Source organism: Bubalus kerabau, chromosome 1 (genome assembly GCF_029407905.1).
Source record: "Bubalus kerabau isolate K-KA32 ecotype Philippines breed swamp buffalo chromosome 1, PCC_UOA_SB_1v2, whole genome shotgun sequence".
Taxonomy (NCBI): domain Eukaryota; kingdom Metazoa; phylum Chordata; class Mammalia; order Artiodactyla; family Bovidae; genus Bubalus; species Bubalus kerabau.
The window spans coordinates 74601479-74625955 of NC_073624.1; the positions used below are offsets into that span (position 1 = coordinate 74601479).

At 40.5% G+C, this 24477-nt stretch overlaps 1 protein-coding gene across 1 annotated transcript in view; it reads left to right on the plus strand.

Annotated features, from left to right (window-relative positions):
- The first annotated feature begins 1595 nt into the window (after window positions 1–1595).
- HMGA2 (high mobility group AT-hook 2) overlaps window positions 1596–24477 on the plus strand; it is a 144424-nt gene continuing 121542 nt past the window's right edge. Inside the window, exons 1-3 of the mRNA XM_055579778.1 lie at window positions 1596–1982; window positions 4581–4667; window positions 15020–15070. Of these exons, the coding sequence (XP_055435753.1) occupies window positions 1872–1982; window positions 4581–4667; window positions 15020–15070 (249 nt within the window). The 5' untranslated portion in view covers window positions 1596–1871. The remainder of the gene's footprint in view (window positions 1983–4580; window positions 4668–15019; window positions 15071–24477) is intronic.

The following is a 24477-nucleotide window of genomic DNA, read 5'->3' on the forward strand; positions in this document are numbered from 1 at the left end:
TTCAAAACGGACTGGGGTCATTATGATGTTCACATAACTCAGAAACAGCCCAGGCTATAAAATTAGGACTTGGCAGAAAGGGAGTTCCTAGGGAGAAGGTTAAATCGAGGTAAACTGAAGGGAGAGTTGGACAGTTGGCTCAATTGTGGAGTTAGGAAACATGAGGTCCCCTCGTAGGCAACTCTTCTACCCTGCGAGCGCTGGAAGCCGGATGCATAGAGCCAGTCGAAGGGAGGTTTCGCTCGCCTTTAGCCCTACCCGGAGAAAAACGCTCAGTGGAGGCTGGTGCGCTCGTGTGCCTGTGTGCACATTGTTTGCAAGTGTGCATGTGTGCGAATGTGCATGTGTTTCTGCGTGCATGTGTGCATATAAGTGCGCGCCTGTTTGTTTACATGTGTTTATGCCTGCATGTGTCTGTGGGAGTGTGCACGTGTATCTAAGTGCACGTGTGTGGATTTGCGAGCAAGTCTGTGTGTGTGTGTGTGTGTGTGTACGCGCGCGCGTTCTCGATGGGTCGTGCAATCTGCGAGGAGGGTATTCCGACACAGAGCAGGGCTGTGGGGGCTTGTTCCTACTCCCCTTCATTTGATCCCACTCCCAGGAAACTAGAACTCTGCCGCGCGTGCAGCCAGACGCTTCCTGCAGAGTGTTGGCTCCGCATCGTAGAGGTGCAGGTAAAGGCCAAGCCCCTAAACGCGGCTCCGGGGCAGCCACATTCCCGCGCCTTTCTAGGACAGCCGCCCAGGAGCGACCTCGGGCGGCGGGCGGGGCTAGGCCGGCGGCGAGCCGGCCCGGGATTCCCGGCCTGTCCCTTTAACCCCGCCGTGAGGCGGGAGCACGTGAGCGGGGCTCCGGGTGGCACCCGGGCGCCGCCGCCGCGGAGGCAGTTGTATTTCGAACACTGCCTCTGGCCCGCGGCCAGGCGCCTTGGCTCGGCGGTCTGCCTGGCCTCCCTCCTCCTCATACTTTTCCTACAGCGCAGCCCCCTCCCCTTTATCCGCCCACGATTAGAGGTGGGCACTCCCCCCATCTCGCCGCCCCCTCCCCAAGCACACACACACTCAACCCGCTCGAATTCTGGGGTAGAAACTCAGAAAACTTCCAGCCTGGGCAGCGCGCGCTTGGTGCAGGACGCAGGAGTAATCAGCCCGTCCCCCTCCAACTCTACGGTGCCGCTGCCGCCCGCTCCCGCCACCCGAGAAGGAACGGTGCCACCCACCGCTCCTTCCCCTGCCTGCGCCCAGTGCCCGACCGGATCCCCGCAGAATCTCCCCATCCTCCCTTCGCTTTCCGACTGCCCAAGGCGTTATTTGTTTTCTCTCTCTTTCTCTTTCTTGCTCTGCGAGCGCGGAGCGGGGGGGAAGAGGAGGAGGAATTCTTTCCCCGCCTAACATTTCAAGGGACACAATTCACTCCAAGTCTCTTCCCTTTCCAAGCCGCTTCCGAAGTGCTCCCGGTGACCGCAACTTCTGATCCCAAACTGAGAGGGGAGCCTCCCAACTTCAATTCCTCTTTTCCTTCTCCTTCGCTTTCCTCCTCCTCTCACTACCTCCACCTCCACCGCCACCTCCACCTCCGGCACCCACCCACCGCTGCCGCCGCCACCAGCAGCGCCTCCTTCTCTCCTCCTCCTCCTCCCCTCTTCTCTCTTTTTGGCAGCCGCTGGACGTCCGGTGTTGATGGTGGCAGCGGCGGCAGCCTAAGCAGCAGCAGCCCTCGCCGCACGCCAGCTCTCGCCCACCCCGCCTCATTCTCCAGCCCTACCTCGCAATCTCCCGAAAGGTGCCGGGCTGATTCGGGGCGGCAGAGGGGAAGCGGCTGCAGCGGCGGTAGGAGCGGCGGCGGCAGCGGTAGCGGCGGCGGGAGGCAGGATGAGCGCACGCGGTGAAGGCGCCGGGCAGCCGTCCACTTCAGCCCAGGGACAACCTGCCGCCCCGGCGCCTCAGAAGAGAGGACGCGGCCGACCCAGGAAGCAGCAGCAAGTCAGTACGCGGGCGGGGTGGGGGCAGTAGCCCACCTCCGCTACCTCCGCGAGGGCCCCGAGACGCGCGGCCACCCTAGCGCGGGAGTCCAGGCGCCGCGGCCGCCGCACGCCGCCGCGGGGGCGGGCTGCGGAGTCCGCGGCGCGAGTGCGCGGCTGAGCCCCGCTCCGCTCCGGGCCGGGAGGTGGGAGCCGCGGCGGGCGGCCGGGTGCGAGCAGGAGGTGGGGTCGGGCGAAGCGTCCTCGGACTTTCGCTATTGTGCCCGGCCCGAGTGGCGCGGTGTCTCCTGGTGACGGGAAACGGCCGGGTCCGACAAACCGGGACTCGCCAAGCACTTTCCTAGTCGCTTCACAGTGGCCCAGGAGGCAGGGGTCCTCTGGCGGTTCAGGGTTGGAGGGCCTGAAGTCTTGGGGACCCGGAGGCTCTTTCTCCCGCCAACCCGGGCTGCTCGCTGGCCGGGAACTGGCGCGCCGCAGCCGCCCCCTTGGCGCCCTCCCCAAGTTCTCGGTGGCCTGAGACTCGCGCCCTCCCGACAAAGAACTCGTGGGCCCGCCCGGTTCTGTTAGGGCTCTTTAAATGCGGCGCGGCGTCCGATTTGCGGCCGCCGCTGCTGAGGTGTCCCAGGAAAGGGGCTGCAGGAGATCCTGCGTCCCCACGGGACAAGATTAACTAGTTTGGCTAAGGGCGCAGTGGAAAGTAGTGTCCAAGAGGGTGCACGGTAGCTAGGGTCACTTCCTCGCCAGGCGCCCAGTCCCCCTTTTGCCTCCGGATCCCGCGCCTCAGCGCTGCAGACATTAAATGTACCCTTCCAGAACGAGTGGCTGGGGTCTGGGAGGGGACGATCGAGGGGCGCCCGGGACCCCGCCGAGTGGAGGGTTTTGTCTGCGGATGCAACCAATTAAGCGTGCAGCAGGCGCTTGCAGAGCTGCGCGCAGCGCCCAGGGCGGAGGGGTTTTGTTCGCGGCAATTTCCAAGCCTTCGCGGGTAGGGCTTGAGCGGGACTTGTCTATTGAGAACATTTAAACTCCGCTTCCGCGGGCTTTAAAACTACTTCTGCGTTCTTTAGCTTTAAAGCGCTTCTTTCAGGGCAAATAGGCCGAGCAGAAAATAATCCTGGAGTCCCAAAGCTACCTAGAGCAAGGTGGGGAAACCGAACAATGTTTACATGCCATTGCGTTTGTTGTACCTTTTTGAAATCATCAAAGGAAACAAGCCAATCTAGAGGCCCCAGAGTTTTCCCGCTCTGCCTGAGCGACACTTTACACCGCGTTAGGATCCTGTTTTACACCTCCCAGGAAGTCACTGCCCTTCCCCCCACCCTTGTTTCCCACCCGCCACCCAGCTTTCTCAAACTCTGCTAATTGCTCCCCACCTCCGAAAAATAATCCAAATAAAATTGCAGCGGGGTCTGGAGGTGATTGAAGGTTTTACCTTTGAGTTAAGGCAGAGTTCACAAAGAAAGAAAAATGTGTCTCCGATGTTTCTCCGGATGTGCCCACTGGCGCTAGTGGTCCCACAGAAGCTTGCAGGAAACCTTTCCCAGATTGTCTAAATAGAATGCGAATTTTCATTGAAGACTTTAATGCATTTTAAGCTAATTAGTCTCATTTAATCACCGAATCTGAATGAAATGTAAATTGATGATTCACTGGATAAATATTTAGGATCTGGAATATTAATCATCGCATTCTCTTAACCACTTGAGTATTAACTACTTGGCATAGAAGCCATTTAAAGTTTTGCTAAACCTATTGATAGTTTCAATTTCTCCATCCCAGACTCTTGCATTCCTTCTCACTACCACCCACCCCCCCTACCCCTTTTAGTTTCCTTCGGTCCACCCCCATAAGGGTTTTCCCAAAAGAAAGTTTTGGAAAAAATGCTTATTTTTATCAAAAGATATTTAAATGTAGACTGGAGACCATGCCTGCATCTCCAAAGGGAAGTGAAGAATTGAAGCAATTATCTAGATAATTCAAGCAAAGCCTTCCACAACGGAGTTACCCTAATTATTTGGAAATTTTAGGAGGAATGGAGTTATTTTAAGTTGAAGAAGTTGGATAATTGTTCCAATATTTTACTCAATGTGTTGATTGAGTCATAATTGACTTACAATGCAGATATACAGAATGATCACAAGCCACCTTTTCAATATGGGAGATTGTTGAAATATTTATGATGTTAGCTTCATATTTCTGTTGTTTAAAATGGTAGTACAGTGGAGAGTAGTATTTGTGTACAATGCTTATTATTTCTCTAGTTGCCAAATACACAACCTTGCATATTTTGCACTTTAAGGATATATAACTTTCTTTCTGGAACATGCAACCTTGTCAGCCTTTGTTACCTTTCTCTGGTTGAAATAGAATCTAGTTTTCATATGCAAAATAGAATTTCCTCTTTTAATCCCTGGATTAAAAGTCTAGTTATTTCCCCTTTCTGTAAACTCTGTACCAGCATCATCCATTTGTGCTTGAACTGAATGTGTTCCAACGGTTCTGTTGAGCAGCACAGGCAGAAAATATATCTATAGAGTCAGGGTCAATTTCTTTCAGACATTCTTGCCACAACAGAATTTTTTTTTTCCCTCGAAACTAGGAGCCAACCGGTGAGCCCTCTCCTAAGAGACCAAGGGGAAGACCCAAAGGCAGCAAAAACAAGAGTCCCTCCAAAGCAGCTCAAAAGGTGAGAGATTTCTTAAGTCTTCCCAACTTTCTCAACACCCACAGGAACCTCCCTGTAATTTTCCCATTCTAGATCCACACCTAAGGATTTCTCCCAAGTGGGTAACCCAAGACTCATTTCCTACATTTACTATTGGTGAGATTTCCAAGCATATTCTTAGAATAAAAAGTTCATGAAGCTGCTTGGGGTTGTTTTTAAACAATCACCAAATAATAAGAAACTTAAAGCAGAGATGGGGGTTGGGGGAGGTAAGCGAGTAGAGAATAAACAAATAAGATTTGCACCAAAACAAAAAAAAAGATTTGCACCAGTTGTGAAATAGTTAAAAAAAAAAAAGTATAGATTTTGTTTGGCAGTGAAGTTTTTGCAATTTCCTTAAAAAATAATAAAGATTAATTTACTTTGTGCTTATTTACATGATTACTGGAAAACCAAATCCCACTCTTCAAGTTAAGGACTTTGCCAAATAGGTGATAATTAGAAGTAAATTCAATTATAGGATTCTGGGGGAAAAATTCACGAATTTTACAGTTTTAAATGTGCTGATAAAGTATTTTGCTTGTTTGCCATCAACCTGCAATATAATACATCATCGTCTCTCAAAAGCCTTTCCATCTCAGGTGATACAGAAATGTTCTGAATAGGACAATGAGAAAGTTTTAAAACAAATGTTTGACTCATTTATTGTACATTTTGGGGCAGAATAGAACCCAACCAAGTGTAACTTCCAGTGTTTTTCTTTATAAATTTTAAACTGCAGTTTAAAAACTTCATGTTTGATGGTATTTGAACTCGCAAAGAAGAAATATCTCAGGATCAGTGCATACACAGAGAAGTGAAGGTGAAGACAAAAATCACAGTTTTTAAGCTTTACAAATAAATCAGAAAAACGTTTCTGTATTTTATTTGTAGGTTTGTATACTCGTTAAAAACAAAGGTTCAAAATTCAGAAGTCAATTTTGATGTATCTTTACAGTAGATTTGAGTATACTATGTACAGTGTTTGTTAAGAATAACTATATGCTCATCTTTGGGGAATTAATGTTTTGTGTGGTTTTCTCTATGACTGTGAGCACTAACCATATTATATTTGATAGTTTTCAGTGTTGTAAACTACCATAGCAACCAGGGATACATATAAAGTTATTTAGGGAGCAACTGTGAGTTCTTGTCTGTTTTAAGTCTTGAACAGAGCTGAAAGAGCAGATTTCTAATATAATTAAATATAATTGCTTCTCAGAGTGAAGATTTAATCATACTTATATTTAATCAATACACTTTGAAGTAGTTCTAAATTATCTTGTCATTTAGAAATGACAATATGTAATCTGGTATTACTAACATGAATAATTTTTTTTTATTTAACCTGCTTTATTAAATTAAATTAAAAGGGCTAATTTACCAAAGAAGTTTTTTTGTTGTTGTTGCAGAAGTTAATTTTATCTTAATTTGACTCTAATGGAATGCCAAAGGAATATCTTGGTAGCTAGCTGACAGACATTTAAACTATGATGTAATTGCCCTGAAAAATGCATCATTATAACATTTGCCAGGAAAAAAAATCTGTAAATCTCATCATAAATTATTTAAAATTTAATACAAAAGAGGAAAAATTATCTCTCAGATTTAACTGTATTACATTTTCTGAATGAGTTAAAGATATGCTTCTATCACCTTTTCTTCATTTTGAAAAGTTTGCCACTAACAAAATCTTAGATTGACAAAAGGAAAGATGAGACTTGTACCTAATTTACCACTTAAAGCAAAATAACAGAAAGTTGGTCTCTTCCCAAGTAAGGTGTAGCTTATTTTTAGTTACTTTGGTGATAGGTGTTTATAAATGACCCTTAGGCTACTCATCTTTCTGATGATTCTTCATGTGTGTGCACATAACATTACAACTTCCAAACCAGAAGTAGGCTTTCTTTTTCCCAAGCAAAGTTTTCTCTGAAATCTTTCATTCTTCCAGACAAAATTATTTCACACACTTCTGTTATAAAAGTTCCCTTTCTAGTAAAACTGGATAAATATTTTTGCTCAGAACATGACTGTTATAGTTCTTCAGTTTTATAAATTACGCTTCATTTGGAAAAGATAATACTTCACAAAATAATGAATGACATTGATGAATTATTCATGGCATGAGTAAACTTAAGGTATTTTCAGTTTCAGATCAGTATTTATTGAGTTTGCTTTTACCTTATATAAACATGATTATCAAACATATTTTTTGTCAAACATACATGGTATTCTAAAAAGCATATTTTTGTTAGGACTTTGAAAAGCAATTTTTTTTTGAAAAAGTTACATTGTTCATATCATGTAAAATAAACATACCCTGCTAGACTGACCAGGGTAGGGATGAGAAGTCTTCTGTGATTAATAAATTGGGAATTCTCCTGCAAACCAAAGCTCATCATAATGGAAAATATATAACAAAAACTGGTAAGTATATAAGAGAACAGAGCTCTAAAATTAGAGAAGATGCAATGTACACTGGGATCCTGATGATGCTGTGTGTTTAAATTTTCTTGCTGCTCAAAATTTCTTTACTTACAAAGAAAAGTAAGTGTTTGGACTCAGTAACTGGCCTTGGGGCATTTGAAAACAAAACTGCTTGTTGGAAAATTAGCAATGTGAAACTTGACAATGCGTGTGGAAAGTTAAAAGACCAAATGGAGGACTACTAAATTAGCTATCACTTTAATTTCAGGCCACATTCAATATAAAATTGATTTGTGTAATACAAAAAACAAACATTTATGAAAATACAATTTGTTATGCTTGGAACTTTTGGAAGAGAATGTAACTATTCTTGACTTTGCTTCTAGTCCATTATGACAAGTTCTCATGGATAACCATTATGTAGAAATTCTAGTTATTCCCAAGAGCACCATTCTGAGTGCTCATAATTCATCCCTGAACCAGAGTCATATTGTTATGTTAATAAAAGATCAGAAGTTAATGTTTTCCTGAATAAATAATTTATTCATGTTGAGTATGCATATGTGTGTGTCTTGACCCTTTTATTTATGTGTTAGTTTGAGATATACCTGTGACCAGTTGCCTCTTAATTTCCTTTTTGTTTTATTTTGTTTTCCTCTCCTGTTTGTGCTGGATGAAAATACTTTGTATTTTCATATTTCTCATGTTTGGAAAGTAGAAAGATATAATCTTTAGGGTTTTTGTTGTGGCTTTTTAATCATAAAAGAACACTGGCAGGGTTTCTTAGAAGTCAAAGTCATCTGTAAGTCGCAAGCCAATTGTCTTTCAGGTACTTTTAGGAAAAAAAAAATTCTGAGATTGAATTAAACTTAATTGAAAGAACTGCACATAAAATAGATCTCAGGTGTGAGATAGCCTTCCTTCATATCATAGACGTTCCTGAACTTCCTTTGGACTTTAGGTGTAGTAAAGAGAAAAAGCACAAAATAAAAATAGGGTTTAGGTAAAGTGTACTTCAAATAATGTATTCAGACAAACACTTGATTTATATTTTCCATTTGCCTATACAAAGAAAACCTGATATGAATTCGATACTGTAAAGAAATAAAGAAATTGTTCGTTTTCTAATCATGTTCCTTCCTCGAAAAGTGGTTGATTTTTCACAAATGATTAATAACACTATGCACAGATATTTTAGGAGGAAAGAATGGGGTTTCCTCATCATTTCAGACAAATGTTCAAGCACAGATGCTGAGTGAGGGCATGATTTTTTTGCAGGATATAGTAGGTCCAACTGAAGACAGGAACCAAAAGCATCATTATAGGTAAGTCAGGGAAAGATTGTATTGGAAGTTGTGGTACAATTTCAGCTTATAGCTTCTATGTTACTAATATGACTTAGTTTGAACTCCTCTGTGTTTTTATATGCAAGCAATTTCCACTGCGACTCAGGGCTCAAGGATACAGATGAGGCCAGTCAGGTGGAGTTACATAAAGCCCAGTTGTTTCTCCATTATCTTGGTATTTTAGGCTGTCCTACCTAAACAGTTGCCTCCTTTTTTTTCACTTCACTTTGCCAGAGAGGACGGAGCCTTAATGTATCAGTAAATTCTCTTTCACAATGCCTTTGAGTCATCGTAGATTATGATCCAAATATGGAAGATTCAAATGCATTTGAGTTATTTTCTGAAGTCCCTTTACTTTAGGGGACCCAGAAATCTCTTTCTTTGGCAGTTATCATTCCGAACTTTTTCATCGAAAGCCTCTCATTACTTTGACTGACCTCCAACTCTGGCTCATTTTTATCTCAAGGTCTCAACAGATCGTTTTGCTCAAGAGAACACTCCAGATTGGTATTCTGTTTCCTTTTCAGTTCTTTTTAAAGACTAGATGGGTGCTGAAGAACATTTTATGTTAGTTAAATCATTCAGACCTATCTTATCTTGTTACCTGACTTTCTGCAGTTTCCAGAACTCACTTGGGAACCATATAGTTTGGCACAAGGGTGGAACAATGAATTTTACTATCCTTAATTCTGAAATTTTCAGCTCTTGAGTTTTTGTTCTGCCAACCAGGAGAAAAAGGTAAATGGAGAACAGATTCCATTTTAGGCTGCTGCTTTATTATTCTATATTGCTTTAATCTACTGAACATTGCTGAATGGCATCTTCTAATTGATTCAGCAAGGAGCAGTCACAGCCATTTTTTTTTCTCCAGGATAACGTAAGGAACAGTTTGCTTGGAAGGTCACCCCTGTGAACTCTCATATCGTTGCTGTTGATTTCTCTGATTACAAAAGAGGAAGAAAGAACCATTTAAAGAGGAGAATCCTAAACTTTGAAAATAGCTTTTCCTGTCATTTTGGCCTTGGCTTTAATTTTGTATTTGTATAAGTGAAGACAGGCATGTGTAAATAATGACATGGGAGTTGACAACAAGGACTTCCTTGGGGAAAATGAGTATGAACTACAATGGATGATAGAATTCACTTTTATTTCCTCTTCGAAAATATGTACTGATGGAAAGATTGTAATTTTTTTTAAACACTGAAAATGGTTGCACGTACAGTTTGGAAACTCATCGAACTAGATTAGCATAAAAGTTAAGTGAGAATTACTTATCATTTAGTGTGACAGTCAGTTCAGTGGATTTTGATTACCACAGCACATTGATTTACACTGTATTTTTGAAAGAACTACTAAAAGAAATAAATGTGACTTTCTATACTTTTTTAGGTGGCTCCATTTGCTCTTAAGTCTGTTGGTCTTAGTCATAGATACATATATTTGTAAAAATACATGAAAACAAAGCAGGGTACCACTAAGCTGATAGTTTCTCTAGCTCTTTTGTGTGTTTGTGTATAGACTCGCTGACTGATTTAGAGTAGGGGCATTTTGACTTCCATGCATTTATCACAGTATGCTGTGAGCATTTAGAATAACAAAAAGATTAATAGCTATCTAAATTTGACCCAGAAGTCAGAAGTAGATATTGCTCTTGGTTCCCAGTCTCGGCTTTTGCCTATGTCTTTATAGGAAACTCGGAAATATTTTAGTCTTAACTACTCATTTCATTTTCACCCTGGAAGTTTGTTTTGTTTTTTTTTTAATATAAATTCCCCCAGGGATCAAACCTGGGTCCTCCTGCATTGCAGACAGATTCTTTACCATCTGAGCCACCAGGAAAGCCCTACATTTCCCCATGGCTACTTTATATGGGACTGTCTCCCAGAAGAACAGACCTTTTATTGCCTTAAAATCAGATGAGGTCTCAATTCCACCACTTAAACACATGGATAGATTGCTTAATCGCCAAGTTGGGGGGTTAGTAATAGCTGCCCTACATAAGTAAGACAGTGCTCAGAAAATCACTCATTTCTTTGGAAACTTACAGAATTGGGAGGGTGGTTTTGTTGTTGTTGTTTTCTACTTTTTGGCCTTTCATTTGGGTGTGTGAGGTCTTGATCTTAGTTCCTCACCAAAAATTGAACCTGTGCCCCCTGCAGTTGGAGCACAGGGTCTTAAAACTGGACCCCCAGGGAAGTCCCAGGGAGGTATTTTTTTTAAGAGTAACATTTTAAAATATGGAGGGAATTAAGAAATTACACCGGTTTACCTACTCCAGTATTCTTGCCTGGAGAATCCCATGATAGAGGAGCCTGGCAGCCACAGTCCACAGGGTTGCAGCGTTGGACACGACTGAGCAACTAACACTTTTCTACCTAGTGCTTTAACTTTTATCAGCCTTACCTTACATGTACCTTAGCTCTGTTAATCTTCTGATGTAGGCTTTGTGGTCTTCATTCCACAAATGAGAAAACTGATTGAGAGACGTAGACTGTGATGTGTCTAACATTCAGCTGTCCTAAATGGGAGCATCTGGATTTGAGTTCAAATCCAGTTCTAAAACTTAGGATCGATCCATATTATGTGCTGTCAAATACCTTGTGAAATATTTGCTACAAGGTAGATTATGTTTTCTCCAGTAACCAGAAACAGGTTGGAAGTTAGGTTTTGAGAAACCTTTGCTGGGCAGTTCTATACAAGCTTATAAAGGGATTGGAAGTGTGGGCCCACTGCAACCCATCCTCACAAATTTCTGGCCCCCAAGTAAACCAGAAGGCTGTATCTTTGAAGATCATGGCACAGCCAGAAGTTTTTTTATTTGTTAAATGAAGGGGCTGGATGAAATGTCTTCTAAAGCCCTCCCAAGCTGTAGAATTCTGATGGCAAGAGGGAAACAAGACACACAGGTGATATAAATACCAGAATGACTTTCCGTCCTTCCTTCATGCAATAAATATGTAGTGAGCACATCTTATGCACCAGACACTAATGCTAAGTACCCTTTCCAAGTTCAAGAGTTCTATTTGCTAGATGAGTTTCCTTTCTTAATTAATTTTTAGTGCTAATACATTTAAGAGCCTGGAGTACCAGAACTTCTTAGGGGCAGAAATAATTACATTTCCTACTTAAAATTCTTCCCAACCCTCATGAATCTAGAGTTCTGAATCTGAACTTCTTTAAAAAGGCAAAAATATGAATGAAGACAAGTCAAGACCGAATAACGTTTCTAAAATAATGACAGTTGCAAATATTAATGTAACGGTGCTGATAATAGTCTGAAATTCAGTTCTTACAAATGCAGAATTCCCACCCTCTCTCCCTACTCACCCACTCTGAGATAAGCAGTTAAGTATTTAGAGTAAGTTATTGTCTGAATTATACATGGGTTTGTAGCGTGGAACCAAATTCCAGTCTGGCAAAGGAAAACCAAATATACACTTCCACAGTATTGCATATGTTGTTATATTAAAAACAAAACAGGCCTCCGAAATGTTTTGTTTGTTTTCTATTGAAAAATAATATCCTGAAGAGCATTAAACACAGGAAAAAAAATGTTAAAGCCAGTGTTTTCCAATATGTAAAATTCCTGGATCTATGCTGGTTTACAAATGAAAATCCTAACTGGTTTTACAGGCTTTGTGAAGTTTGATCAGAATGATTAAATAATGTGGGTTTTAAGGAACAATGAAAACCTCCCAGATCGCCGCCACACAGCACAGCTAATGTGCTTCTTCTAGATGTCGTCTCAGAAGAGGGTTTCAGCTTACATGTAATACTGGCCCCAAGACCAAGGAGCAAGTTCACTTTTAACAAGTTCAAGTGATAATCAGGATACTTTGCCCTTCAGTTAATGGTGCAAATTTTATTTTTGAAGAGACTTTTTGTAAATGGGAAGCTCGGTTTAAAGTCTTCTCCTTTGCTGGGCTTTCTCGCTCTATGAGAGATTTGCTTTCTCTAACTCTGAAATGTAGTGAAACAACCCTCTTTTAGAAAACAGCCCTCTTCAACAGATTTTAGATACACCCGATCACATCATGGATCTGGAAGCATAACCACCATACAGAAAAGCCTAGCATAGATGCGCCATTAGCCTTTAAGATCTCAAGCAGACTCCTGCTCTCAACCACACCTACCATCCCCAGGCCCATTAAAAAGGATTTCTATCTTCCATGTTTGTATAATTTACTACTGAGTAAACTGTGCAATCTTACAGTCACTCCTAAAGATTAAATCAGACACTGCTTCTGTATTAGGGAATTTTGTACTCCTATAACTCACAATGTACCAACCAGAGGGTTTCTTAAAAGCTTCATTCTTAAGGTGACAGATGGGTGTAATGGAATATTTGCATTGACTGAACCTTCTATGAGATTGGACTAACTTGAAGGGAAACTTTCCCTTTAAGAGTTCGATTGCATTAGAAGTGAAAGAACATTTATTGAACACCTCCTTTATGGAGGCCACATCACTTCTCACTGGAGGCATTATCTCCATTTCACACCTGAACCCAAATTAAGGTTTTCAGGGACCTGCCCAAAGTCATAAAGCCAACATGGCAGAGCAGAGATTTGAGCCTTAGCTTTCCGGAGCAGGGTCTGTGTTCCTCCCTCTCTCTCGGAGACAACACTCAGAAAGAAGATGTGATTTGCTGGGCACTTCTAGTTTTCACTTAACTCATGCCCTTCTGACTGAAGGTTAAGACAAGGCTACCAATCCCTGAGAAGAATGATTCCTTTGTGGAACCATTCAAAGTAGTAACCCCTACTACTGTGATTCAGAGTGCCCAAATCTGATGCTTAGCTGGAGCTGAATCAGTGATAATTTCAGTTAACTAAGATGTCTTTTTATAGTAGCAAATATATGAATGCTAAAGGAAGGTAGCATTGTTAGGAGAATAAGAGTCTGGACTTTAGAGTCCAGCAGAACTGGGTTCAAATCTGCTTTGTGTGCAGACTGGGTTATTCACCTTGTCTATTTAAGACTTAATTGCTTATTGCAAAATAAGAAAAATAACAATAGCTGCCTATACAGCTGTTGTAAAGATTAAAGTAACACGTGCGAATGACTTGGCCCAGTGCCTAGGGTACTTTAAATACTTGATAAATATGCACTAGTATTTTAATCAGACGAAGTTTCGGTTAATTCGCGGAACCTGTTAGATTAATGCCAGGTCAAGACGATTTGGTGAAAAATCTTGTGATGTAAAAGTCTTACTTTGCCTATGTACCTGTGGATCTTTGTATCTATCATCTACCTCCATCTGTTTTTACCAGGCTGATTGAAGAGAGAGAGAGTCATCCGACAGTGTAGACAGATACTATACAATAGGAAATTGTAGTATCATTGTACCAAATACACTGTCTGCTAACGCAGGTGACAGAAGTAAAATGTAAAACAAGTTATCCTGGCTCAGGTTCCCTGTATTTTTGTGTTTATAGAGCCTTGAGAAGATTCTCATACACAGAAGAGTATGTACTAAGTTTTTTTGCTCTGGAAATGAAAATTGTAAACGTATTTTTATAGGAGTATAGGATGGTGTGTGTTGGTGAATTTTGGGATTACAGTAGGGGTGATAAACAGAGAAATTACTTTATGGTATTAAAATCTTACTCAAAAGGGAAGAAATAGCTGTGATACCAGAAAAATCTTCAGTGAAGCAAAGCAATGAAACAAACTCTCAAGGGAGTTAGAAATATATTCATGTCAGGTCTATGTTGGGTATGAAATTGTTAATAATATACATTCTTTATTAATTATTATTTTTAGCATCCCTAGTTTCTATCTCAGAGATAAACATTGATGATTTCTGCCAGCTTATTTTGCTTTCTCGGCTTTGGGTGAACTGATAGACAGGTGATTGTTTGAGGCAAAGAATAGGAAATGAACTATGTAGAGGTGTGCTAATATTTGTTTCTTTGATTTGGAAGCCTGTATATTTTCACTCACATTTAGATTTGCTTTTGATTAACAGTGTACTTTGTAAATTGTGCAGTAATATATAGTGCTAATTTTCATAATTTTAGTTTGGCTATGGAAAGAAAATCATTTAAGAAACACTTTTTAAAAATCTTACTTTACATAATTATGGATATATGGGAATTCCTGTTTTTATTACAGTCAGAAATAAGGATAAAATGGCTTTTTTGGGGGGGGGGGGCCTGCACCATGCAACTTATGGGATCTCTGCCTTGTTCCATCCTTGTTCTCTTGATCTCTTGTTCTGTCTTACCAGGGATTGAACCCAGGCCCAGGCAGTGAAAGCCTGGAGTCCCAACCACTAGACCACCAGGGAACTACTGCAAAATGGCTTTTTAAAAGCATTTTCATGCATTTCAGAGATCATTCCAGGAGAGTCTATTAGGGTGAGGGTTGCCTAGATCTCTCTTTGCATCATGGAATGAATAATGAAGAAGATGAGCCTTCAGGAAGACTGAGATTGTTAAAGCAATGTCAATACCTCATCTGCAAACCAGAACATTCTTACTTGGAATGGGTCCTTGGTGCAGCACTTACAAGAAATGTCAGGTAGGAAACGATATGACTTCCTTTTTCATTTTGCAGAAAGCAGAAGCCACTGGAGAAAAACGGCCAAGAGGCAGACCTAGGAAATGGGTGAGTAATAAGATAAAATTCGTGTCCTTTTTTTGTAATGAAATATTTCTGGGTTTTTTTTGTTGTTGTTAATTTATTTATTTTCAATTGGAGAATAATTGCTTTATAATATTGTGTTGATTTCTACCATAACATGAATCAACCTTATCTATATACATGTTCCCTCCCTCCTGAAGCTCCCTCCCACCTCCCACCCCATCCCACCCCTCTAGGTTATCACAGAGCACCAGATTTGAGCTCCCTGCATTGTACAGTAAATTTCATTTTATCAATTACATTAATTTCTAACTTCTGGTTTGATGAATCTTTGAAAGGGTTAAGGCACATTACCACCATTCCTTACCCTCAGGCTCCAGGAGTTTACTCAAAACACTTTTCTTTCCTGGGAGTGTCTCCTTTTTCTACCTCTTATCAACATGAAAAGAGTCTCCACTCTTTCTTCAAATGCGGTAACAATGAGATGACTTGTTCCGTCGGTTGAGTAACTAAGGTTAAAGGGTATTATGAAATGTTGGAAGTTGATTACAAATGGTGATAAAATTCAGATGAAATGTGTGTCTGAGATAACTTTTTACCTCTTTCTTTTCATTTCTTATTGTTACTATTTCCTGGATGACTTGGCTTTGGACGTATCTCATTTTCTAGGTGGTTTGTGTTTTCCTTTTCACATTGCCTTTGTTAGGAAACCAGGTTTTAATGTCCAGATTTTCTTGCTTCCCTTAGTGGTCATTTTTACATACTGACAGTGGCTTCCAGGCAAGCTTACTTGACTGCATAGGCACACAGATCCTGACTCTTTCTGAGGTCAGAAATTCATTGGTTGCTGAAAGTGCATGCTCAGTCGCTAAGTTGTGTTCAACGCTTTGCGACTCCATGGACTGTAACTCGCCAGGCTCCTCTGTTCATGGGATTTTAGATAGAACCCAGGTCTCCTGCATTCTTTACTGTTGAGCCACCAGGGAAGCCCTCCTTTGGAGTGATGTCATTCTAAATGACAACTCTGTTTCTGACCCAGGGGTTGAAATCGTGTCCCCTGCATTAGCAGGCAGATTCTTTACTGGTTAAGCCACATGGGATGGCTTTGCTAATTTTACCACTTGAAACTTGTTGTTTATACTGCTACATTACCTTGCTCTTCTGGTCTGTCTTTCCCAGTGACAGAGGAGACAAGTCTCAAAATGAATAAAACCATTTCTCAAGAAAGATGAAGGCATCTTCCCTACCCAGGATCATCTATGATGGGATCTTTAGCCTTCCTTTTCTCTCTTCTGTGGTTCCGTCTTCATGCTTCATCTTTTTCCAAAGTTCCTTTGCTGCTCTGCTGGATTGCATTTTCCTATTAGTTTGCCATTCCTCTCCCATCAAGAATTCTGCATCCCTTTCTATTTATACTTTGGTATTGCCTTTCATTCAGTTTATTCATCTTCTTGTATTTTTTTCCCCTCTGCTCAACATGTATTAGGATTAGATTTCTTAGCACAAGGAAATGGGGATGATCTTTAGATTAAAAACATCTCAGTGTTGCAGGGTAAACTTAAAGTAAGAGCATTTCATTCAAAACCTTCTGGTCCAGAAATGAATTCTCTCCAAACCAACCCACCAGGTGGTGATCATCTAGACTCTGCTCGATTACTTCTCATGTTAGGAAACTCATGTCCTCTTAAGGCTGCCTCTTCTTTCCTGGAAAGCTCTGGACATTAGAAAATACTTCCATCTGACTCCCTATAACTTCATTCACTGTTGCTAGGCCTCCCTCCTAGGAATATACAGAGTAATTGTTGTTACTTTTACTTGTGATAGCTCCTCAGATAGTTGAAGGCAATTAACATATATACTCTTTGTTCTCTTTTCTGGTTTGAATATCTCTAAACCTTTTAGCTCTTCCCCATAAAGAAACATTCTTCTTATTCTCCTCTGAGTGTGCTTGTTTTCTTTGTCTCTTGTAATATGTCACCCAGAACTTAGTATCATATTCCAGGTGTGGGCTCCATAACCAGTGGGTTTATTACCTCTCTTGTTAGACATATGGTTCCAGTTACCTATTACTGTTTCATCAACCACCCCAAAACTTAATAATGTAGAAAGGAAAAAAAAAAAAAAACAACCGTCATGGATTCTTTGTGTCAGGAATATGGGTAAGGGCACAACAGAAACAGAAAGGCTTGTTTCTGATTCAGGATGTCTGGGACTTCAGCAGGGAGGATTCAAGAGGCTCTGGATGTGTGTGTGGGGCAGGCGGGGGGTACCTTTCATGCTTGGGGCAGAATCGGGAAGTATCTTCACACACAGGGTTGATGCTTTTGCAGAATTGGCTTAAAGTCTGGATGCATCTGAGAGTGTCCTCTGGAGCATCCACACACATAGCCTTTCCACCTTGGTGGTCTCAGGGTAGGTAATCAATCTTCTAACATGCACTCTGGCCTTCCATGTTCTCCCCAGTGAGGAGAAAGCTGCAAGCAAGGCCTCTTTTTTCCTTTTAAGGTTTTTTTGTTTGTTTGTTTGTTTTTTTGATATGGACCATTTTTAGAATCTTACTGAATTTGTAACAATATTGCTTCTGTTTTTAAGTTTTGGTTTTTTGGCCACAAGGCATGTGGGATCTTAGTTTCCCATCTAGGGATCGAACCCACACCCCCTGCATTGGAAGGCAAAGTCTTTACCACTGGACCACCCAGGAAATCCCAAACCTTTTTTTACTTAGATGTCAAAAAGTGCTATTCCATTACACTAGTGAGCACACTATTGAGTAAGCTGGTGTTGGCATACATATCAAATATAGATCTGCCGTTTTATTTTTTATTTTTTCTTTCACTCAACAAGTATTCATTGACTTTCTTCCAGGGGATGCAGTGGTAAGAACAACAGACTCTGTCCCTGATGGAGGAAGATGTGATTAGTTGAAGAGTTATGCAAATAACTGTAACTTTCCCATCTGTGTTCAGTGCTGGGAAGGAGCCATAAGGGTGCTCTCAGGGCTTGCAGTCATGATGTGATCGCTATCAGGGAGACCGGGAAACACTTTCCTGAGGTGATCCTTGGCTGTGGTCTTGGGGATCTGTAGTGACTAACCAGCTGAAATATACCTTAGACAAAAGAAGTAGTACTTGCAAAGGCCCTGTGGCTGGATGGAATACATTGAATAGGGGTGAAAAGCCAGTGTGACTGGGTCAGAGCGATCAAAGGGTGCAGGTGGGAGATGAGACTGGACAGGTGGATGGAAACTTTGCTTACCAAGTTAAGGAAGGGTTTAAAAAATCATATACATTTTATTTATTTGCTTGAATGATTTTGCTCATGGAGGTGAAATGACCAGATTGTGTTTCAAAAAGGTGCCTTGGCTATAGCAAGGAGAATATAGGTTTGTCATTTTTCTAAGCATCAGAACTAAAACTGCATCAATGGAATATATCCAATTGAACTCATCAATAAGGAAAACCTGTATAAACTTTCTTATAGGCAACAAGATAGGAAATCGATAAGTTGTTTGAAATAATGAGATTAATGTTGCTAAAATGAAGTTAAATGCTGCTGCTGCTGAGTCGCTTCAGTTGTGTCCAACTCTGTGCGACCCCATAGGCAGCAGCCCACCAGGCTCCTCCGTCCATAGGACTTTCCAGGCAAGAGCACTGGAGTGGGTTGCCATTGCCTTCTCCCGAAATGAAATGCATTGTAAGCAAATACAACGAGGCTTAGCCAGCACACAGCTTCTATCTAAATAAAGCCCCAACCCAGCTTTATTTAGATATAATTGATGCTTTCAAACTGTGGTGCTGGAAAAGACTCTTGAGAATCCTGTGGACAGCAAGATCAAACCAGTCAATCCTAAATGAAATCAACCCTGAATATTTATTGGAAGGACTGGTGCTAAAGCTGAAGCTCCAATACTTTGGCCACCTGATGCGAAGAGGTAACTCATTAGAAAAGACCCTGATGCTGGGAGAGATTGAAGGCAGGAGGAAAAGGGAACCACAGAGGATTATGAGATGTTTGGATGGCATCACGGACTCAATGGGCATGAGTTTGAGCAGACTCCAGGAGATAAATAAAGTATGGTACAGGAATAAACAAAACATTTTATGGAATAAAATATGTACAGGTCAGGGAAGCAAGCCTGGCGTGCTGCAATTTATGGGGTAGCAAAGAGTCAGACAAGACTGACCAACTGAACAACAACAATTGACATTTGACCTTTCGTAAGTGTAAGGAATACAACATGTTAATTTGACTTATCTTTTGCAAAATAATTACCCCAGTGGCATTAGTTAACACCTCCATCCCCTTACATAATTACCATTTCTTTTTTTGTGGTGAGAACGTCTAAGATCTATTCTCTTAGCAACTTTCAAGTATATAATACTGTGTTGTCATTGTTGTCGTTATTTAGTTGCTCAGTCTTATCTGACTCTTTTTCGACCTCATGGACAGTAGCCCTCCAGGCTCCTCTGTCCATGGGGATTCTCCAGGCAAGAATACTGGAGTGGGTTGCCATTTCCTTCTCCAGGGGATCTTCCCAACCCAGGGATCGAACCAGCATCTCCTGCATTAGCAGGTGGGTTCTTTCTCATTGAGCCACCAGGGAAGCCCATAATACTGTACTGTGAACTCCAATCACAACGCTAGATCTCCAGAACTTATTACTGGATGTTTGCACCCTTTGACCAATATTTCCTCATTACCCCTGTACCTTCTCCCAGCCCCTGGCAACCACTATTCTAACTGCCTTTGATAAATTTTGCATTTTTGGGTTCCACACAACAATATCAGACTTTCTTCACTTAGCATTAATGTATTCAAGGTCCATCCATACAGATAGCAGGACTTCCTTCTCTGGCTGAATAATATTCCATTGTCTGTGTCTACCACATCTCCTTCAGGCACTCATCTGTCGATGGACTCTTAAGTTCCATATCCTGCCTCTTATGTGGCCTTCCTACCTTTTCTACCTTCGGCTCTCCTGTGTTTCCCAGTTAACCTGCATAGGGTATACTCACATCACTGCTCTTCATGGAAACTCCCCCTGGATGAGCACTGAACTGATTACAACCTTCCCTAGCTCTTTGAAGTCCCCACAGTCTATATCCACCTCCCTTTATGCCTTTATTTCCCACTACTCATTCTTACACAGCCAGTGTTTCAGCCAAGCTGGAATAAAATATGTAATAATTAAAGGACCTACATGTTTTTATTTTCTCAATGGATTCTTGCTTATTTGAGGGAGATCTGGATTCCAGGCACCTGATATTCCGGCTGGATAAGGAGCCCATGTGAAGCGCCCACCACAAAAGCCCCTGCCTTTCTGGGAATAATTGAGCCATCCTCATTGACCCTTCCTGGTTTCTGATTTTTACTGGCTGTGAGAATGGAAAATATTGTGTAGTGAATTGTTACAAGACCCTGATTTGTTCCCCAAAGAAGAGTTGTTCTACTTAGAAAAGGAAATAGAAGGAAATTGTGTATTTTTTTTTCTTGACAGCGTGTTTCCTCTTTGCTCATATATATTCTGTTGGGTAGAGTGTGCATGGCCGGTCACAGCAAGGCATTCAGTTCTAGGGCATTCTTTACTGGAGAGCTTGTACTAAAGAAATAAATTATTGCATTTTCCATAGGAAATAAGCCTCGTACTTTATAGTAAGCTCAATTTTTTCCAACAGTGTCATTCACTGATTTCCCTGTATTAGAGCTATGTTTTTGAACTGACAGGATTTACTAGGTACAGGACCTAAAAGACAAATTGCTCCCCTTTTATTCTCCTCATTTGTTTTGTTTTAAAAGTTCTTTTGCTTTTAAAAAGAAGTCTTGTACATTTTATAGTGTCCTGTAACAGGCCTGGAAGAAGATATGTACAGTGTAACCCTCTCATCCGATGTGATTGGAATCAGTACTTGGTAGGTTACTCCAAAGTCGATTAACCGAAAGTACGTAGCTGTAGAAGCAGAATTTGTGCCAGTCTTGGCTCTTCAGGGGATGGAGTGTTGACTAATCCAGTGACGACTAGCTAGACTTTGTTTAAGCTCACTTATTCTGTTTACTTTATTCCCCTTTGCCTTCTTTTTTTAATGTGAGTTTGAATCAGATTTCAGATCCATTATTCTGATGAGCTGTTTTGGACTTTCACATCTTTTGGGTATGGAGGAAGTGAGAGGTAAAGGAAGGAGAGAGAAGTGGGACCTGACTTTTCTACTGGTCTCTTGAGCCAGGAGCTCAGGATTTGGATTCAGGTGGCTTGGGTTCAGATTCTGGTCCATCACTTGATTCACTGGAATTTGGAGAATTACATGACCTTTTAAAAAACACTTTAAAGATTATTTTAAATATGTGATTAATCTTTTAATTTAAAAGATTATTTAATTTTAGGTAATTAATTGTTTCAGGTATATAGCATGCTGATTCACAATTTTTAAAGATTATATTTCACTTATAGTTATCATAAAATATTGGCTGTATTCCCTATGTTGTACTGTCTATCTCTGTAGGTTGTTTTAGTCACAGTATTTTGTACCTCTTAATCGCCTACCCTTCTCTTGCCCCTCCCCCATACCCTCTCCCCACTAGGAGCCCCTATTCTCTATGTGTATTCGTCTAATTCTTTTTTGTTACAATCACTAGTTTTATTTTTTAGATTCCACGTGTAAGTGATATCATACAGTGTTTGTCTTTTGTCTCTTTCCCTATTCCACTTAATGCAATAACCTGCAAAATTTTCTTTCTTTTTTATGGCTGAGTAACATTCCATCATTTTATATATATCACACATCTTAATCCATTTGTCTGTTGTTGGGCACTTAGGTTGCTTCTGTATCTTGACTATTATAAATAATGCTGCTGTGAACATTGGGGTGCATGTATCTTTTTGAATTAGTGTTTTCATTTATTTTTTATATTTTTGAAAAATACCCAGGAGTGGGATTGCTGGGTCATGTGGTAGTTCTGTTTTCAGTTTTAAAGGTCCAGTTTCCTCCTCTTTAAAAAGATCACAAGAGTGGTACATTTCTTATAGAGTTGTGTGAGGATTAAATAGGGTCTTGATGTAAAGGGCTTAATAGAAGGTCTGGCATATAGTAAGTACTCAATAAATGTTCAACATTATTATTAATTCCACTCTACACTTTCATGTAGATATTACAGACAGCCTAAACCCTAATTACTTATAGCTGCCTATAGTTACACATGGACTGAGGTGACAATTATGTATCAAACTCACCAGGTACCCTTTGTGGTGTCTTTAATATATCTGCTGAATATCATCAAGTTTAAGAATAGCCTATAAATAATACTAAATTACATTTTAAATCTACTTATAGTTAAGGAAAATAATTTAAATTGCAGCTTATAAGCCTGCTAATCTAGAGGTTTGATGTCATATGTTGTTCATCAATTCAGAAAGTAGAATTTCTGCTGTTTGCCTCAATAGGCACATGCAGAGCTGTTCTGGCTTCTTAGAACCTATTTAGGTATCTGTTAGTCAATCCTTTTGCCAGGTAAAACTAGGCATTTCGTGTTTATTTGTATTTCTTCATTTTGGCCTTAGAGAGGAGCCCATCACACAACTGATTTAGTGATGGAGAATATTTGGCAAAAGTTTTAGAGAGTGGAGCTAAGGCTCAAGAATACATGGCGATAATAAAGATGTTAACCTTGTGTATGAAATGCTCCATCCAGATGTTGCTTTGTGAAGCAGCTAGTGCTTCTGGAGGAAGAGAAGCGAGGACAAAATAATAAAGAAAAATCAGTGGGAACCAGGGATGTTTTTAGGTGTTTTGTTTTCAGAGTATCTTTATGAGAAAGGAAATTAACAACGGGAGGGAAATACTCCCCAATATGAATTAATGGTTTGTAAAGGGAAAAAAAAAATCATTCTGGAGATACTGAAATTGACCTAGAAATTGACCCAAGTACCAGATGCTGAAGCTTAACTTCAATTGGTCACTAGAAAGTTACTAACAAACCCCAGCTGTTTTCTCAGATTGCTGATTCTCTTCTTTTGGTAATGGGGTGTGCGGTATGTTGATTTAAAAATATGCATTTCCGTTCCGTCTCTTTTGAGAGACAGTTGTCTTTCTTTTATAAAAGAACTTGTGATCACGAGAAAGTGATGTAATTTCATTTGTAGTCAAACATTCTAGATAGGTGGCAAGAGCTTTTGTTTTTCTGAGTTTGTAGAAATCTAGAAACTTAAATTATGATTTTAAAATCAAGTGGGAGGAACTAAATCAGAGTAAAACCTATTACAACTAGACTGATTGAAACTCTTTGGGTTTCTTCTAAATATTCCAAGCATTGATGTATTGAAGAACCTGGAAATCTACTGTTGAAAACATTGGGTTTTCATTTCCATTATTTTTTCCCTCCAGATGTTTCTTACTTTTTTTAAAACTTTTAGCCACTTGTAATTTAATACTTGCTTGTTTAAACTGAAAATATTTCTTCTATGATTAGAAAGAAATATCCAATAATGCATATTGCAGATAATTGTAACATTTTACTGAGGGAAAGAAATGACTTTGATAGAACATCAAAAACCATCTATTAATGGAGTACGTGAAGATAAAACCATTTTTCATTTGAACATGTAAAAACAACATGCTTTAAAATCCTAGAGATGCTTCCTCTAAAACACATGAGTTTTTGACATATGCTCAGTAATTATAGTACAAATTTTCTGATGCTTATAAGGTGTTCAGTATTGATAAACTATATTTTCTGAAACTACCTTCTTTGCAGTATTTTGTAATAAAAATGGAGTTTAGTTTTTTTTGGCAAACCGTAACAGAACTCTGTGGGGGAAAGTGATTTAAATTAACTTTCTTTTTAAATAACTTATTGCAAAATTCCCTAAAATGCTTATTTTAAATTACAAGATTAAATAATGAAAACACTAATAAATAAATCATGCTCAGAATGGAAGAATTGGATTTGATCATTAGTATTCTGATCCAGTCTCTTTTTTGCTTGTTTCAGTATTGAAGTCCTGTTCTTAATTTTTCGGTGAATGATATTTTTAACAAAGAGATTGATAACTAGCTCTTCTTGGTCATCCAGTTCAGTTTGGCATGACTGGCTTCTACCAGATGCTGACCATTCAGGATTATTCAGACATTGACCTTCGGGTCCACTGCTCAAATGATTCTACCACAGTGGCCATGTGGTTTTTTATGAATGAAGTCGCTCAGTCGTGTCCGACTCTTTGCAACCCCATGGACTGTAGCCTACCAGGCTCCTCTGTCCATGGGATTTTCCAGGCAATAGTACTGGAGTGGATTGCCATTTCCTTCTCCAGAAATAATGAAAACACTAATAAATAAATCATGCTCAGAATAGAAGAATTGGATTTGATCATTAGTATTCTGATCCAGTCTCTTTTTTGCTTGTTTCAGTACTGAAGTCCTGTTCTTAATTTTTCAGTTAAT